This window comes from Glycine soja, chromosome 7 (genome assembly GCF_004193775.1).
Source record: "Glycine soja cultivar W05 chromosome 7, ASM419377v2, whole genome shotgun sequence".
NCBI classification, from domain to species: domain Eukaryota; kingdom Viridiplantae; phylum Streptophyta; class Magnoliopsida; order Fabales; family Fabaceae; genus Glycine; species Glycine soja.
Window position 1 is genome coordinate 18,719,638 of NC_041008.1, and position 17,531 is coordinate 18,737,168.

A 17,531-nucleotide genomic window follows, 5' to 3' on the forward strand; every position below is an offset into this window, starting at 1 on the left:
TGGATATATTGTTCAGAATTCAATTCCTCACGCTTTCACCGTTGGGATTTGCGAGATAATATTCGTGGAGGGAGAAAAAGGAATCGCATGAAGACAGCACAAGTGGAGGTTTCAATCTCTTCTCCGTCTCTCTGACGTTTGGGAATTCTATCGGAGCAGTCGGTTGAATAATTGAAAGAATTTCCGGGAACCGCTAGAGATGTTGTTATCGCTGGCTGAAGACACGTGAGCCCGCTTAGAGGTAAGGGATGAGTTATTCACAGTTGGGGATTAGTGAGAACATGTGTAGGGATCCTTAGAGGATTAAATTGGGGTTTTATTTTGAGATGTTTATTAAATTGCAATTTTTCCTTTATGATTATAAATAAAATATTGATGTCCTAATGAAAATTGCTTGATAAATTGTGCTCTTGATATTTGTATATTTCGACCTATGATTTTGATATAATTGTGTAATATTAGTTAAGGGGTTTTAGTCCTAATGTTGTGATAGTGTTTTATATAAATTGTTATATTGAGGATATGAAATGATGATTCAAATTGTGAGTATGTGATGAATTGTAGAAGAATATGTTGCTTTGAGATTATAATATTGTTATTGAGATTGAGTATAAGTGTAAAGTTGAACATGTGTTAATTTGTGAGATACGTGTAAACATGTGATGGTGGATTGTCACAATATGAGAAGTGAAATTGTGAATGAGTTCTAGTTGTGGATAAGTGTGTAGTTAACACTTGATGTGAAATTACTTGTGTTGTAAGCTATGAATTGTACAATAACCCGACCAGTGTTATCTTGAGAAAAGCGTTGATGCGTAGTGTTAAAGAGAAAATGTAGGTTTCCTATTTAGGAGCTAGTGTTAAATCATAGTGCGATTGTGTTGAACGTGTTTAAAACACGAGTGTAAGGTCGTGGGTATTGTATAATTCATGAGCAGTGTCTGCATGCAAAAATTATTTTAGGGGTTGGACCTGAATCAGGAGGGAGAGGCCCTGACGGACTCTTCGGAGTGTAGGCCTTGGGGGTCACTGGGTTTGAGTGCTCCTTTAAGCCTATGCTGATCTCATATGGTTGGAGCATTCTCGCAAAACATCGTGACCCTGACTGGTCTCCCTATGATCTTACTTAGTGAGAGTGACCTGACAAACCCATTGTGTGGTGTGTCTTGTTATGTACTCCTAAGCGCCCCAGGGTGGTTTTTCACTGACATGGTACCACATTGCATATAGGCTTGAGTCTTAGCATAATTGTCACATACGCTTGCTAATTGTTTATTATGAAATTGATGTGTTATTATGTCTTGATCGGAGTGTGTGATTTCTGTGTATAGTGATTGATGATTGAAAGGTGTAATTGATGGATGAAAAGTGTGATTGATGAATGACAAAGTGATGAAATAATGTGAGATATGCTAAGTAAATTGTATTTGGCTACTATATGTTGTGTTGTTTCTCTCTAGTAGTTAGCAATGTGATAACTCACTCCCGGTTTGCTGTTTGTGTTTGGATCCTGTGTTGATCTTGAACTTTGTGTTCGGGGGAGCAGATGAATAGGTGGATGACTATGAAGAACCTCATGCTAGAGGACACGAGAACACAACGCTCTGATAGGATGTGACATTAGGATATATGTTCTAGATTAATTGTATGAAGACCTTGTTGAGTCGAGAATACTTTATTATTTATTTGGACAAGTTTGAATATGATGTAGAAGAAAATGAATGTGAGCCTTTTTCCCCTTTGAAAGACTTGTTTAAAAAAAATGTTTTAAAAATACTTTTAATTAATATTTGAATTTTTTTTTATTCCTTATTAGTATATATGTGAGGGGTAGAGGGTGTCACAACAGGCTTTGCATCTTTACATATAGCTAACTTATGACGATGAAAGATTGGATTGAAACCAAGCATGTTTGTCGTGGGCAATGCAAATAAGTCAGTGTGCTCTTTGATAACCCATTGTATTCGTCTGCGGTCATCATTAGAGAGTTGGTTTCCTAACTAAGTGACTTATCCTTCTTAGGTTCGAGCAGGAAAGTGGATGTCTCCTCTACCGGTTTTACCTGGTTGTCATCGTTAGTTCTCAAATCGAGTTCTAGTTTCTTCACCTCTTTGGTTCTCGTCTTAACCACCACATAGTGAATGAGTTTTGGGGCTTCCATCCTTGCATGAAGGTGTAACCTTAGGCTGACCATATAGCATTCTTTTATCGTCCTCTAGATGTACACTTAAATCGGTGGCTCTGGGTAAGCCAATTGTAACTTCTCATCCTTCAAGTGGGTTAGCCTCATGCTTCCATGACCTGAGCTTCACATATATGGGCATTCTCACACTGAAAGGCAACAACTTTGGTGTGATGCCTGTGCATTTCTGAGACCTGAGCTTGTAACGCTCTATCGAAGACAAGTCGGTATGGTCCTCAACATGAATCTCTTTGTTCTATTGATCAGTCAGTTGCTTCATTGCTATTGTGTTCGTTCCAGTTCTCGTTATCGCCATAATATCTTAGGATCAAGATATATCTTACTCGACCCCACGGTGTGTGCCAAAATGTTCTTGTCACAAATGGTCCAGACATTTACCTTTATTCAAAGGGTCTCCTACTGTGCCGATGGGTCTCTCTGATAGCAACTTGTCAATGTCTCTAGTGCGTACAAGTCCTAAAGAGCAAGGGGGAGTATCTGCAAAAGGCACTCTAATGCTCAAGTAACGAAGTAAGGATTTAGCTCAGATTTGTTGATGATATCTAGTGAATACTCAAGAGTGAATCAGTCCACCTACCTGGGGGCTTTTCCCTTTATATACTTACCTTACTGAGCCTTGGGTCTATGGGCATGCATGTTCTGATTACCAGTTAGGTAATACGCTTCTTAATCTTGCTTAGATACTTGTAACCAAGTAATTACCCTTAAGCGGGTTTATTGACAGTAATCCTTGCCGAATGGTATTCATCACTTGTATATGTTGAAGGCTGAGACATGTTGTATGAAATATGTGGGTATATGATCGAGAGGGTACTCAGTTTCATAGGCTATATTGCATCAAGTATCTTCTTGTCCTGACAGAATACTTATCTGATATAAGAAGTAAAATCTGACAAAAAATTATTTCTATCAATGATCAAACTCAGACAATACCCAAACAATTTCCCTTAACTTTAGCACATTAATCATTTGTGCTCAATCACTTGATTTGAATGAATGAGAAAATTTAGATTGGAATGAGTGTTGGACAATGGTATTTGAAAGGAAAGAAATCCTATTGAAGTTAAGTTAGTGGTATTGTGATAAAGAGTGCAGTCTACATTTGATAAAAAGACTGCTCTAATGCAACACAAAAGGGAGAAAAATGTATTCGTGGGATTGTAGTATGTCTTGGAAATAATTTGTCAAGATACACGAGGAAAATTTGCTTCTATTTTACATCTTGGCAAGATTTTGTAAACATACGTAACAAAATCAAGTTAGTATTGTGTACTTTGATAAAATCTTACTAAGATCCCTTAACAAGAACAAATTTCCGTTACATATCTTGTCAAAATCTTGTTAAGATGTACAATATAAACTTGTTTCCTTCAAAGATATTTGTAAAAATAAAAAACCCAAAAACGTAAAGAAGAAGATGTTGAATTAGGAACGTGAATTTGGTAGCAACTGCAGGCGCCCTCTCTGCACAGAGAAAAAAGGTCTAATTCGAATACTCAATTTTGGCAACAGAAAAAAATGACTCTAATAACATATATCATACGCCAATCAAATAACATATATCATACGCCAATAAACAAAGATCTTTTTTTACAGATGCCAATAAACAGATAAAAGAAAGAAGTTAGAGGAATAAGTAAAAATTCCTACATGATCCAGCAACAAGCTAAAGAAGATAACTATGGCGCTAAGCAGACCATGCCATGCATCATAATGAAAGAAAAACTGAAGAACTTAACCAAATAGAAAATCTTAAGGGAATATCTCTTTCAAAACAAATAAAGAAATAATAACAACCAACTAAAGAGAATATGTTAAGGCAACACCTTTTTAAAAGAATGTAGCAAGAATACAATCACATTCAATATGATCACTAATAGTGTCACTATCATCCTCAACACACCTTTTTAAAAGAATGTAGCAAGATATCAAATACAACTCTAATCAATATGATCACTAATAGTGTCACTATAGTCATCGTCATTTACACTATTGTGTTGAGGTGATGAAGATGGACGCAAAGAACCAACAAATCCAAAGTGTTGCATTAAAGCTATTACTTGTTCTTTGGTCTGAGTCAACTCCTGCTTCATCTCTAGTTTCTCTTGCACATGTCTTTGTAGTGATTCATTCAATGCATTAATCTGATTTCTTAGAGCATCAATTTCCTCTGGATTTGCAGAAAGCTTCATTGGTTGACTTGAGGATGCAATGCTTGTGGATCCTTGATTTTTGGTCTGAGTCAACTCTTGTCTCGTCTTTTGTTGCTCTTGTTCTTGTCTTTGTAGTGATTCATTTAATTCCTGAATTTGATTTCTTAAAGCATCAACCTCCTCTGAATTTGCAGAAAGTTTCGTTGGTTGACTTGAGGATGTAAATAATGTTTTGGCTATGGATCCAAGGCCAAAGATCCTCCCTTTTTTCTTTCCAACCGAATCTGCCCAAATATCAAAGTCTGATGGCATATGATTCATAGATGGTTGACTATCAGCTTGACTATCAGTTCCACCTTCCCCCGAAGTAAATTTTGAACTCTTAGAAGATAACTCAGTCTTCCTCTGTTCAAATTTATCCTGCATAACAAGTAACATACTAGCTTGAGTAAAATACCATCTTTTCAGACCAAATATTGACATCATACTAGAGGTTTATAGCAACAAGCAAGTATTATAAATTTGAAAAAAAAAAGGCAAATACAACTATTTTTAATTGTATCGCGAGTCAGGATGTTTGAGTAGTACGACAAATGGAGCGCTGCAAGTATCCCATCAGACTAATCATACCCAAATGTGCCATTGGCTTAAAGTAATAAAAGGTTAATTTATCCCTTCAAGAAGCACACAATGAAATGTACCATAAAAGAAGTTATATCACTTTGTACCAATGCTATATATTATTCTAAGACCTAAGCTAATTGCTGGCATAGTGGCATACTCAGTTTGGCGTGGGGACCTCAACCATAAATAACATACACGAAATAAGATAAACATATTAAGCGTGCTCATATAATTGTCAAAGGTTTTAGCATGGCAATAGAAACACTGCATGTGCATTAGAATCAAATGCCAAAAAAACTAATTAATGTAAAATACCAAGAGAAAATTTCTAAGATATCTTAAATTCAATTTTTTTAATTGTGAAAACCAAATCCTAAAGACATGACTATAGATATAGAGACTAGAGAGTAATAAATTCTATTTTAATAATACTCATCATGTACTCAATTTATTATTATTATTCTTTTGGTTGGTGCACCTTACTCGGGCAAACATTTAATTTCTAAACAACAACGACAAATTACAACATTGACATAGGCCAATATTTGCAGTATATTAGTTGAGATTATAATTAAAATAAACATAAAATAAGTCTCAAATGCATTCATTAGTATAAAACTTACATAAGCAGATTCTGCATGAGGACCCACCCAACTTTGATCCTTTTTTCTTCGATGAGTACGAAAATAAAACTCAGCCAATGATGGATCTGTGCCTTTTTCCTCCTTCTGTAATAAATGTTGAAATAAACTTAAATATCATAAACTTAAAACTTAGCTAACACTAAAATATAATAGTAAATGAATGATACCATTCTCTTCCAATGCAAACGATGAGGAATTGATCCACCAGTGTGAAGAGACGCACCATCCATAGACTTACGATTTCTTTTATTTATTTCAGATTTATTTTTGAAACTTGAGGATTCCCAATGTGCCTGCAATTGTGCCCACACATCATCTTCCATCCAAGTTGGTTTTTGATTTAAATTTTTTCGAACATCTTGCATTAATTGAGTCATTTTAGCTGAACCCCTTTTCTCAAAGTTGCGCCGCACCATGTCCTTATACTGAGGTGGCCATGTAAACTTTGACTACATTGGTTTTGACCAAAATGGGAAAAAAATTATTACATTACACACATTTTTAAAAATAATATAAAAATTGAATATTTTTAATCAAACATTCAAATTTGATTACTTCAAATATATTAAACCATGAATCCCTTTGACCTATAGATAACTTCTTCCATGATGGTTTTGCCTCCTCCAAGTTAGTACGTATGATTGAAGCAATTGTCCCAATTACCAACTTATGTTGATCAAAACTATGCAAAAAAAAATGATGAATAATTATAAATTAAATAATAGAAATTCATATCATATGCTAAGAAAATAAATGACTCACCCATCCCCCTCTGGGAGTATCATGATTTTGTTCATGTTATTGCCTTCACTAACATGACTAGATGAAGAAGATGGGGCTTTATTGGCCATTGGATATTCTTCCATACGTAGGACTTGAGTGGGGATATGTTGAGATTGGGTGGTATGAGATTGTGATTGAGGTAGAGGAGGAGGTCGAGGTTGAGATTGAGTAGATTGGGTGGTATGAGATTGAGATTGAGGTGAAGGTTGAGTAGGTCGAGGTTGAGATTGAGTGGATTGGGTGGTATGAGATTGAAATTGAGGTGAAGGTTGAGTAGGTCGAGATCGGGTTCGAGGGCGGGTTTGAGGTTGAGATTGAGTGAGTTGAGGTGGAGGTTGAGATTGAGTGAATTGAGTTCGAGGTCGAGTTTGAGATCGGGTTCGAGGTCGGTCATTGAAGCAAGCCTGTGACATGTTTAACATTGTAACAGCAGCAGACAACTCTGATGTATTTTTACACCTTGGTGACACTGAATGCACTTCAACATCATTATTAATATGAGGAAGTTTCTCTCCATGGGATGTCCAAAACCAATATCTGGGTGTAAACCCTTTTTTAATAATGTGAACATTTACTTCTTCTGGGGTTAAATGCTTTGCATTTTTACATAACTTACAAGGACATCTTATTACACCTTCATTCAAATACTTTGGTTGCTGACAAGCAAAATCAATAAAATCCTTGACACCTTTCAAAAATTCTGTTGTATAACCCTTTTGACCAGGAAGAAGCCTATTATACATCCATGTTCGGTGTGTAGGCTTTTCCATTTTTCAATGCAGCTCCAAAAATTACTGTATAAGTATTTAGTTCAAATGTTAGAAATCTAAAAGTAAGAGTCAAACAATAAAAAAAAATAATGTTCCAATTTAATCCATCAATCAAAACTTAAAAATAGATACATTTGGAACACATTCATTTTAAACTCTTAAAATGCAAAATGCCAGTATCACCATAGTGAATTTTTTTTAGAGTCCACCTCCCCCCCACCCCTATTGTGATAAAAGCAATAATGCAGCAACCTAAATAAATATAACTTAATGTAGTAAACATCATAAAGATGGATTATACCTTAAAGCTAGATTCAGTCTGTAACATCCATATTTGGTTTTCCTTCAAACCATAAGTTTAATAAATAATGATTTAAGAATCTTGAGAGACCAGTCAGGCAATCACGTAAAATAGTTAATACAATTACAAAAAAATGCACGTGAAAAGGCAGAGAAAACCCAACCAACATCACCATGCACAGACAAATAGAAGAGGTTTTGTAAGTTAATATTGGATCACAACATGATATAAGATCTTGAACTTTGAATTCCCAGCTTAAACAACAGAGTCAAACAAATCACACCGAAACTTAGGTTCAAGACCAAACAAAACCAAAGAGACACTTTTGGGGAGGACTCATCCAGTGGCACAGAGGAAAACTGATTCAGATAGAGTGGATAATATCAATGAAGTACTATTGTCAACTTTATGTTCACCGCACTGGCAGTGGGCATATTTGGTTGGTAGTTTCCAAGGATATGGTTAAGAGGTAGAGTACAAAAAAATTCTGTATATTAAGTTTAAACTGTTGAACAACAAGCTGCTGCAGTGCTGCTATAGAAGCATGAACTTGCAAATGACCTTAAAGTATGGCATGTTCTAATTTCCCTACTTCAAAAATGGACCTTACACTACACTCCACACAAACGAATACAATACTACTCTGGCCTCAAATCAGGAACCTAGAAAATTGAAAATGCATATAAGAATCACCAACTGCAGAATTCAATCAATGAAAAAATTAATTTAAACAAAGTAATTAGAGTACTACCTTTTCTACAGGACACAATGATTCTGATACAAAACACACAAGAGGACATTTTCAAAACACACGAACAAGACACCAAGTCACCACATAGAAACCCTAATAGCAGTCCTAATCGGCACTAAAATCCAGAAGTATATGCCTGTCAGGGCATAAACGATGTCTCTCCCTTCGTTAGTTATGTAAACTAAATTAACAACTAAATAATTTAAGAATCTGAAATACGAATCTGAGAATCCTAATAGCTTCGCATAAGTAATCTGAATATTTTCAAATGCACGAAATGAACAAGATTTATGTCCTTCAAGTAAAAAATACAGAAAATGAACTTCGAATAAAACCCTAAATCACACATATAGGTACCTGAAGTGGGCGGAGAAGGTTGAAGCGGCGGAAAACGGCGGTTGAAGGCGACGGAGTTCAGGGTTCAAAGCTGAGAGTTAGTGTAGGTAACTGAAAAAAAGGGGGAATTATGCGATAAAGAGAAAAGGGCGAAAACAAAAACAGAGTATAATAAAACACGAAACGAAAGAAAAATATATACAACTTACTGGATTTGAGGTTGGAGTAGGAAGTGTGTAGCGTAATCCGAAACACGCTAAAATGCCCTAATTCATTATTCAAAACTCAACAAGTCACTTTTTTTATCTGTGTTAACGAGATCCCGGGAAAATTCGCAGGTGTGCCAACTTTAAAAATAAAATAAAAAAAATCAATAAATAGACCAGGCATAGGAAATTTTATAAGAACTACTTGTAATTTTTTTATTAAAAAAAAACAGTAAATAGAAAAGGACCGCTTAACTCATTTTTTTTTTCAGCTTTTAATCTTGGAAATTTATGATAAGTGAAAAAATTGATTGCTGATCCATAAGTTGCATAGGGTTGGCTAATGGATTCTTTGTTTATTAACTTATTTCTTTTGCCTAAAAATTACAAAGGTAGCATAATTAATGCGATTGTGTCAATTGAATATTCAGTTCTTGTAGTTTATGCAGGTAAATTTCCAGCATTAATGATTCATCAGGAATCCTTGGAGTCAAAAGTCAATGAAACAAAGGCATTAAGGCAACGGTGAAGTTTCAACTTAAGAATTGTATGGGTGTTGCTGTTGGAAAATGCACAATGGAGTAGAAGCAGATATTCCAGAATTAATGTCAACTCATTGTCAATTTCCTTGTTTCATTATTCAAGAAAAACTGGCAAAATGTAAGTTTGGAGTCCTCGTATTACAATTTTAAATATCTGGGTACTAAAGTCTTAAGAGTCCAAATTAACCCATTAAAATATATTGAATTTGGTCCCATTTTACCTATTTTCCATTCACTCTCACGCCTCAGCATAAAAAGACCTTAAATGTAAGACAATGAATCATGGTGTAGTGGTTTGCATTAATCTCAGCATGTTCAACTCGTGTTCAACTCCTGTTATCTATTACTACCAAATGCTGAGATCACAAGAGGACTAGGCAACTGCTTGTATATGCATGTTGGAGTTTAATTATTAGCCAAATTTAGAGAGGGTTCTGCCAAATTATAGTACTACTAGTGAGTTTGGATAAGATTTTTTATGAGAAATAATCAATTGATTTTTCATGGTAAAAGTAAAACAATAAATAGTTATTTTTACTTTTTTACGGTATTACTATAATTTTATAATTGATTCTTTGGTGTTATTCAAATACACTGGTACTCTAGTAGCTATTTATACTCAGTCAATTTTATTGGAAGCTAATCCTGGGAGCCAAGGTAGAAAAGCCGAGTTGAACCTGACTTCAATTTTGTACAGTCATATTCTTGGCTTTAGCAGAATCTTGAGAATCAACTATACTGTAACTACTATTTTTATCTAACTACTAACTACATTCCTTTCACCACAGTTAAAGTTGTTTTTTGGTAAATAAAGTTCTTTTGATACATAGTTGCAGAAAGTGACTAATCCAGAAATGTTAGCAGAATCTTGAGAATCAACTATACTGTAACTACTATTTTTATCTAACTACTAATTACATTCCGTTCACCACAGTTAAAGTTGTTTTTTGGTAAATAAAGTTCTTTTGATACATATTGCAGAAAGTGACTAATCCAGAAATGTTACAAAGAGGGTTGAAATTTTATTTTTCTTCCTTTATAATTGTTTAAATATCTAATTTTTAATAAATAATAATTTTTTAAAAATAATATATTTACACATAAAATTGAATTTTTTTACATGATAATAATCTTAATTGTTATTATGATAACAATACACACATAATTAGTTTTACAAAATTATATATTAGTTATCACTTTAATAATTGTGATAAAATAACAAACACAAATAATTTTACACAATTTTATATTAATTAACATTAATCATTATTATCATAACAACATATAAAATAAATTTTATACTAATTAACTTAAAAATATATGTGTGTATAGAAAAAAAGTTCCAAGAGAGGGGACTCGAGCCCCTCCTCACCCCCTTCTAGATTTGTCCTTGTAGATTTATACTATGCTCATTAATTAGATATTTCAAAAAATAAATATTGGGAGAATATTTCACTTGAAAAAAAGAGTGGAACTATTTTTCTAAATGGTACTTGGGTGAAAAAAAGTGAAAAGTATATACATGACCTGTTATTTTTTTTATTCATAAGAATGAAAAAAAATATCAAGAAAATTATAATAGTTCACATTCTCTTGTTCAACAAGTTAAAGTCTTTTGATTTGGAGTGTCATGGATTTATTTAGATGTAATCTTCTAAAACACTTCTAAGAAAAAAGTAAGAGAAAAAGAAAATGATTTTTTCTATAAGTTAAAATGAGTTATTTATTAATTAATTATTAGTTAATTTGTAAATATCTTCTCAAGAAGTTGAGCTACAAATTAGTTAATAATTAATTAATAAATAACTCATTTTAATTTGTGGAGAAATTTATTTTATTTTGTTCTTATTTTTTTATGCTAGAATTTACCCAAAGGGGAAAGAGACTCTATGTCTAAAAGATGTCTAGGTGTTTTCTTAGATCAATTCCAACTTGTATATACCAGCACTCGCATTGGGTCTGTGCTAATAAAATCCAATTTCCCAACTTTTGTCTTTCTTTGATCTGTTATCACTTAGAAGTTAGAACAATAACACATGGACGGTTTTATATATCTAAAACGGCAGTTGCAATTTACATTCCTCCCATTTACTAATACACTCTCCTTTTTATTTCTTACAATTTCCCCCTAAAATGCCCTTGTTCCACAAATGACACTCCTCCGTCATGTCAGTATGTCCCATTAAAATTGCTCTCTCCTTGTAACGGTTTTGAGACCACCTCCTATTCAACAAATTTACCTCTACCTTCGTTTTATGCACACTCCCATTATTGCGATTTGCAATTTCCCTACCTATTCACGAAAGCATCCTCAGTAAACTTATATTTAAGTTCAAGCTCACCAATCACTCACTAGCTTACAATTCAAAAATCCAAATAAGAAAATATCTTATCTCTTATATAAACAAAAAAGTCCCAAATAAAGAAATAATGCCTACCATGATTGTCTCTGCTCTCATTTTGACTACTATTCCCATAATAATCAAAATCAAGATCTTGTTCTAGAAGCACAATGATTGAAACAAGTTGAGTAAGAGAGTGAGTCTTTGTGATTGAAGGAACCTTATTTCTCTTTTGATTATTTTCTGGAATCGGGATATTTTGTGTTAAAAAATTATAAAATCAGAAAAAGGAGTGTATTAGTAAATGGGAAAAGTGTAAATTGCAACTGCCTTCTAACATTCTCCCTTGTACAAGACCCATTTGGGCTTGAAGCATGGACAAATGCACATACCTGCTCTAAATCATGTTCATGTTCAACTTTTTTATCAGAAGAATGGGAGCAGCAAGAATCAAACTCTTGATTACTTGATCATAGAGATACTATGTCAACAATCAACTTCTCTAAAAACTTTCACAGAAGTCCACGATTCAATTAAAAAAAATAGTTCAGAGTCCTAATTAAAAAATAAAGACAAATTTAAGAATTTAATGGGAAAAAATAGTTCACCAATCTAGCTAATTACATATTATCAAATAGTTCAAGAATTTGTAAATTAATTTAATCTAAAGTTAATTAAACCTTTCTCATAAATTAAAACTAGTTTATGCATAAACTTATTTGCAAAAACTCTCTTGTTCAACTCCTCTAAAAGTTGATTTTAACTTATGCATAATTTAGTTTTAACTCATGGGAGAAGTTTAATTTATTTTATCTTCTTGTTTTTTTTATAAGTACGTATTATGAAATTTATCTAATTAGAATAAAATTTAATTAAATGACAAAATCAATAATTGAAAAAATTATTTCATAAAAAATAATATAAATAAATTTATATATTTATAATATACTATGCTGTTTTGTTTTTTTTTTTTATTGTTTCAAAATAAAAATATATGAAGTTAGAATTTAATTTAAAGTAAAATAAAATAAGAATTAAAATATAATATATTATATGGAACTTATTTAATGGTTTTGTAGAGATTACTTAAGCTATATAAAACACAAAAATTATGCGTCGCAATAGAATCCACATAAACAAAAAAAGACTTAAAGCAACTTGTGGGCGTGTATAACCAAAAAAGCAACTTAGGTTAGTTATAGTTGCACTACTAAATTTGCTCTAGCATAACCCTTTATTGAGTTACAATATTTAATGGACTCACAAGTGATTTTAATATATGTATGAAAATTTACTAATACAAATAGATTAAACCATAAACATAAAAGCATATTAAACATAATGTATCTAAATAACGTAAGATATCCGATAGATTCATTAGTATTTGATCACTTATCAATTTTTAATTTATTAAATTATATGACCTCTACTTGAAATCGACCTACTTGATATTCGATATAATATAATATTATTCAGTATAGGTTAATATTTAAATTTCAAATTGAACGAAAAGAACACAGGATACAACACTAACCCTCTTTTAAATTTCAAATTGAACGAAAAGAACACAGGATACAGCACTACCACTCTTTCATTATCAGTTGAATAATATTATATTATATCGTACAAAAAAGTCGATAAGAAAATTATATTACATCGTAGGCAATAATTATACTTTATGTTTGTATTGTTGACACTTATAAATGACTTATGAATTATGAGAGTGATGGTCATGAGTCAGCGTCAACCATGACAAATATGCTAGTACTTGAAACCTTACCGCACCACGCGAGAGTCACGTGATAGTGCCATGGGAGATAATGAAAACAATTGTCAGCGCAAGATAAATTATTTTACTTAAATATATTGAATAAATTAATATTTTATTCTTATAAAAAATACGTCTTTTCTCATTAAATAAATTTTTAATAAAATGAATATAAAGAGTTGAGACAGATAAAAGAGAAAATAAATTAAGATTAATTTTATTCTTTTAAATTTTATTATTTTTTATTTTTTTATTATCATTTTTAATAAAAAATTATATAATTTTTTATTTTAAAAAATATTAGATTATTTTTGTGCCACTGAAAAAAAAAATTATGACGACCAACCAACACGATTCAAATCACACTCGCATCGCATTCATGCACATGAATTCATTATTAGTTCCAACTTGCTTCAAAGTTCAAAGCCTGCGTGATTTTTGTTAGATTCAATTCAATTACCAGCGACTTCAATTCCCTGCTTCCTGACCTCACCAAATCTATGGATTATGGACACTTTCTATTATTTACTTTTCAAATATAAATATTATTTTTTCTTCATCTAGCTGGCCCTTTGTCTGTACGTACTGCATGTGTTTAATTTCTTTTTTCTTTTTGTTGACATGATGATGAGTTATATTCATAATATGCTTCCCCAACTCTATTAATGTTTCGATCGATATGAACAAATATTTATGTTAATTTGAGAATTTAAAATAAAATTTTAACAATCATAAAACTAAAATAAACAAATAAAGTTTCACGTTACGCATGATGATTTAAATTTCATGCAAAATTTAAAAATCTCGAGAATAACATATTTAGTTTAAAATATACATTTTATCATAATAATGATAATAATTAATTGACATAAATCATTACAGGGATGATATATATATATATATATATATATATATATATATATATAATAATGAATTTATTCTAAAAAATGTTATGCTATGTCTTTTTTGTCTTCTGAGACAGATCCAGCCTTTTGAATAAACCTCATCCAACTTTCCACCCTAACAAAAAAGTCATTAGAGGATAATAAATATTTTTTCTGATTATATAAATGAAAAAATATTTTGTAAATGTTCTGCTTCTAACAAAATTAATGTTATGATCTTTAGTACCTCATCTTTCAGTTCACCAAAATAAGTACCCATCTTCATTTGTGCTATTTACGGGTAGCAATTCCCTTCTCTTATCACATTGTGAGCTATTATTGTAAGCATGTAACTGACTTCAGGGACGCGTCTATATTTTTTTTGCCTTAGACAAATTCTGTAGTGTGAGTTTTATCTATTTTTATTTTATGCTACGTAAAAATTGTTAATTAAAATTTATTACTCAAGCAATATTTTTACATTTCATTCAATAGTAATTTATTTTACTATATCTTACAATATAAATGATCTCAACTTAAATCTAGAAAAAAATTAATTTTAAATATTTTTTTACAATGACAACAATTGTAACTATTATTAATTATATTTTATAAACATTAGATGCATATAAAAAGGATTAATTGTATTTCTTTTAATATGTTCAACTTTGGGAGAAAAGTTAAGACTAATAATATCTCATTAAAACTTAAATTTAGTTCAAGATAAATATTTTTTTTTTCAATTCATTTTATTTTACAATTCTCAATTATTATGATTCACATAAAAAGTATAAAGTAATTTTTCAATAATTTTTAAATGAATTATAAACTTCTCAAATGATTTATAATATATCTATGTGTATACATATATTAAAATTTTATAATTTTACTAACAAAATAATAATAAATAATACAATAAAATATATTACCTATATCTTGACTTGAGAATTTGTTTAAAAACTTACTTAAAAGTAAGGCCTATAAAATAAATTAAGACTGTCTCTAACTAACCTACTAAATTAAAATTTATATACAAGTCAATAAGTTTAATTTTTTTAACTAGATTAAAAATTATATAATCTCAAATTAATATCACATGATAAATTTGATATAATACTATAATATTAATATTATAGGGCAAACCAGTAAAAGTCAATAAGTTTCTCGAGGAATTGATACTGAATTTTATTATCAAATTATTCTTGAAACAAAAAAAAAATTTCAAATATAAATCACGTTTCCTGAAAAGTAATTTTAACTAAAATTAATTTTATAAAATCAATTTCATTCCAAATTTGTTTGTATAAAATTCTAACACTTAAAAATTCCTCGTCTGCCACCGTGCCATTGACCATGACCATAAAACCAGTTACGACGATTTTTCCTTTTGGTTCTGTGGTCCAGTATTTATATTTAGGAACAAGCACACCTTTGTAATCGTTTTGCACTTTTCTTTCCATTTGCTCTCTCAATAGCAGACAGAAAACTTGGTTAGTCTTTTGAAGTTTGAATTTTCGAAATTCCAGAACAGTGAAGAAAAGGAAAACACTAACAACACTAACCAATTTCATTATTTCTTTTTAGTATAATTTTATATTTTCTAACACATTTTTCTTAGCATAAACTTTATGACTAATTAATATTAATTAAAAAGTATAAAATTAAAATTAAAATCATTAGATAAAATATAAAATCTACCAAAATTTGTAAATTTTAAGAAATTTCTATCAATAATAAATAAAATGTTAATAATTATACATTAATAATATAAAATAACTTTACACAATCATAAATCATCTTTTATATAAATTTTAAGATAAGTAAAAAAAGGTAATTATAAAAAAAATTAATAAACTTATTATATATGACATGTCATAATTTTTCATAAATCAATAATATTACTTTTCATTTAATATTATACTTTGTCATAATTATTTTGGTCAATAAAATAAAAGAAATATTTATATTTACCGTATAAAGGAAATTAAAGATATTGCAAAAGGATTTAGAATTATTGTAAAACTTAATATCAAGTATATATATTAGTAATGATATGCTATGAATAGTTTCATCAAAACCTCATAATAGTGAAAAGACATATTCAAGATAAGATGGAGAAAAAAGTTTTAGTATTGTGATGTTTATGTTTGTTATTCTGTCTATTTTTATTTATAAGATTTAAATTTGAAATAATATTTATTTTTTTTATAAAATTTAATTTATAACATTTTTATATTAATCATTTATAGACTAAAAATACCTCTATTAAAAAAAGATAATATATTAAGAAATCATTAGAAAAAAATATTAATAACAAAAAGTAATTTTAAAAAAATTATAAATTTAAGATAAATTAAATACTATAAACTAAATTAACTATTTTTATTAATCTTAGTAGTAGGTAATTGAATTTTATATATAGTAAGAGAGGGAGTTTGAGATATGGTTTGACAGTAACAACATTCAACATTCAGTGCTTCTCAAATCTCTCCCTCATGCAATGGGGGTGAAGCATTCCTTTCCTTTTGTGGGTTTTATTTGATGAATATTCAATTCAATCCAACTTCTGATTGTTGCAAAGCAGCAACTACTATGTTTAAGTACGCCATGTCCGTGTCCAAACGGTCAAGATATAAGAGATCTTTGTAATTGTCTTAGGGTTGTTGAACCAGTTTTGAAGTTTCAAAAACCAAAACTTGTAAGCCTTCCTAGCTAGTGCCTGTGGGATTAAACTTTCGTTTTCTATGCCGTCATTCATCTCAATAATATTACCATTTATAAGGATTAATTATTGTTCTTTTTCTCTGATATATCGTTTAAAATTTGAATATGAATAAATCACTCATGGTCTTAAATAAATATTAGTTTAATGTTTTTGCCTATGTCAATATTTTTTCTTCCCTATAATGTTAGTATATCATCAATCATTTGTTAAATTCACGCGTCAAATATTTTACTGCCCATAATTTTTTTTTATAATAAATAGATTGCATACTAAATGACTTTAGTAACCACCGAACCTAACTTATGCAAGTTTTTTCTTATTTAATCATAGATCTTAAATTTAAATTTAAAATATGCAATTATATTAAAACTATGCCGTTCAAAATTGTTATACTTAATTCACAAATAGTCACCTTAAAAGTCATACATAAATGTATGATTTATAATTGATTGACATTGTAAATAATTACACCAGCAATATATGAAATTAATTTTTTTGA

General features: G+C 30.4%; 1 protein-coding gene and 1 long non-coding RNA gene across 2 annotated transcripts; one reads left to right on the forward strand and one right to left on the reverse strand.

Annotated features, from left to right (window-relative positions):
* Positions 1 to 206: 206 nt before the first annotated feature.
* On the forward strand, positions 207 to 1,746 carry LOC114417788. Its single transcript, XR_003667920.1, has 2 exons — positions 207 to 241; positions 1,547 to 1,746. It is a non-coding gene; the product is annotated as an uncharacterized LOC114417788 (long non-coding RNA).
* Positions 1,747 to 4,004: 2,258 nt separating this feature from the next.
* On the reverse strand, positions 4,005 to 8,926 carry LOC114419096. Its single transcript, XM_028384698.1, has 7 exons — positions 8,775 to 8,926; positions 8,587 to 8,676; positions 6,387 to 7,201; positions 6,180 to 6,306; positions 5,792 to 6,073; positions 5,604 to 5,708; positions 4,005 to 4,776 (listed from the first exon to the last, which is right to left on the reverse strand). The coding sequence occupies exons 3-7, from the start codon at positions 7,175 to 7,177 to the stop codon at positions 4,144 to 4,146; spliced, it is 1,938 nt and encodes a 645-aa protein (XP_028240499.1). The 5' UTR covers positions 7,178 to 7,201; positions 8,587 to 8,676; positions 8,775 to 8,926; the 3' UTR covers positions 4,005 to 4,143.
* Between the last annotated feature and the right edge of the window lie 8,605 nt (positions 8,927 to 17,531).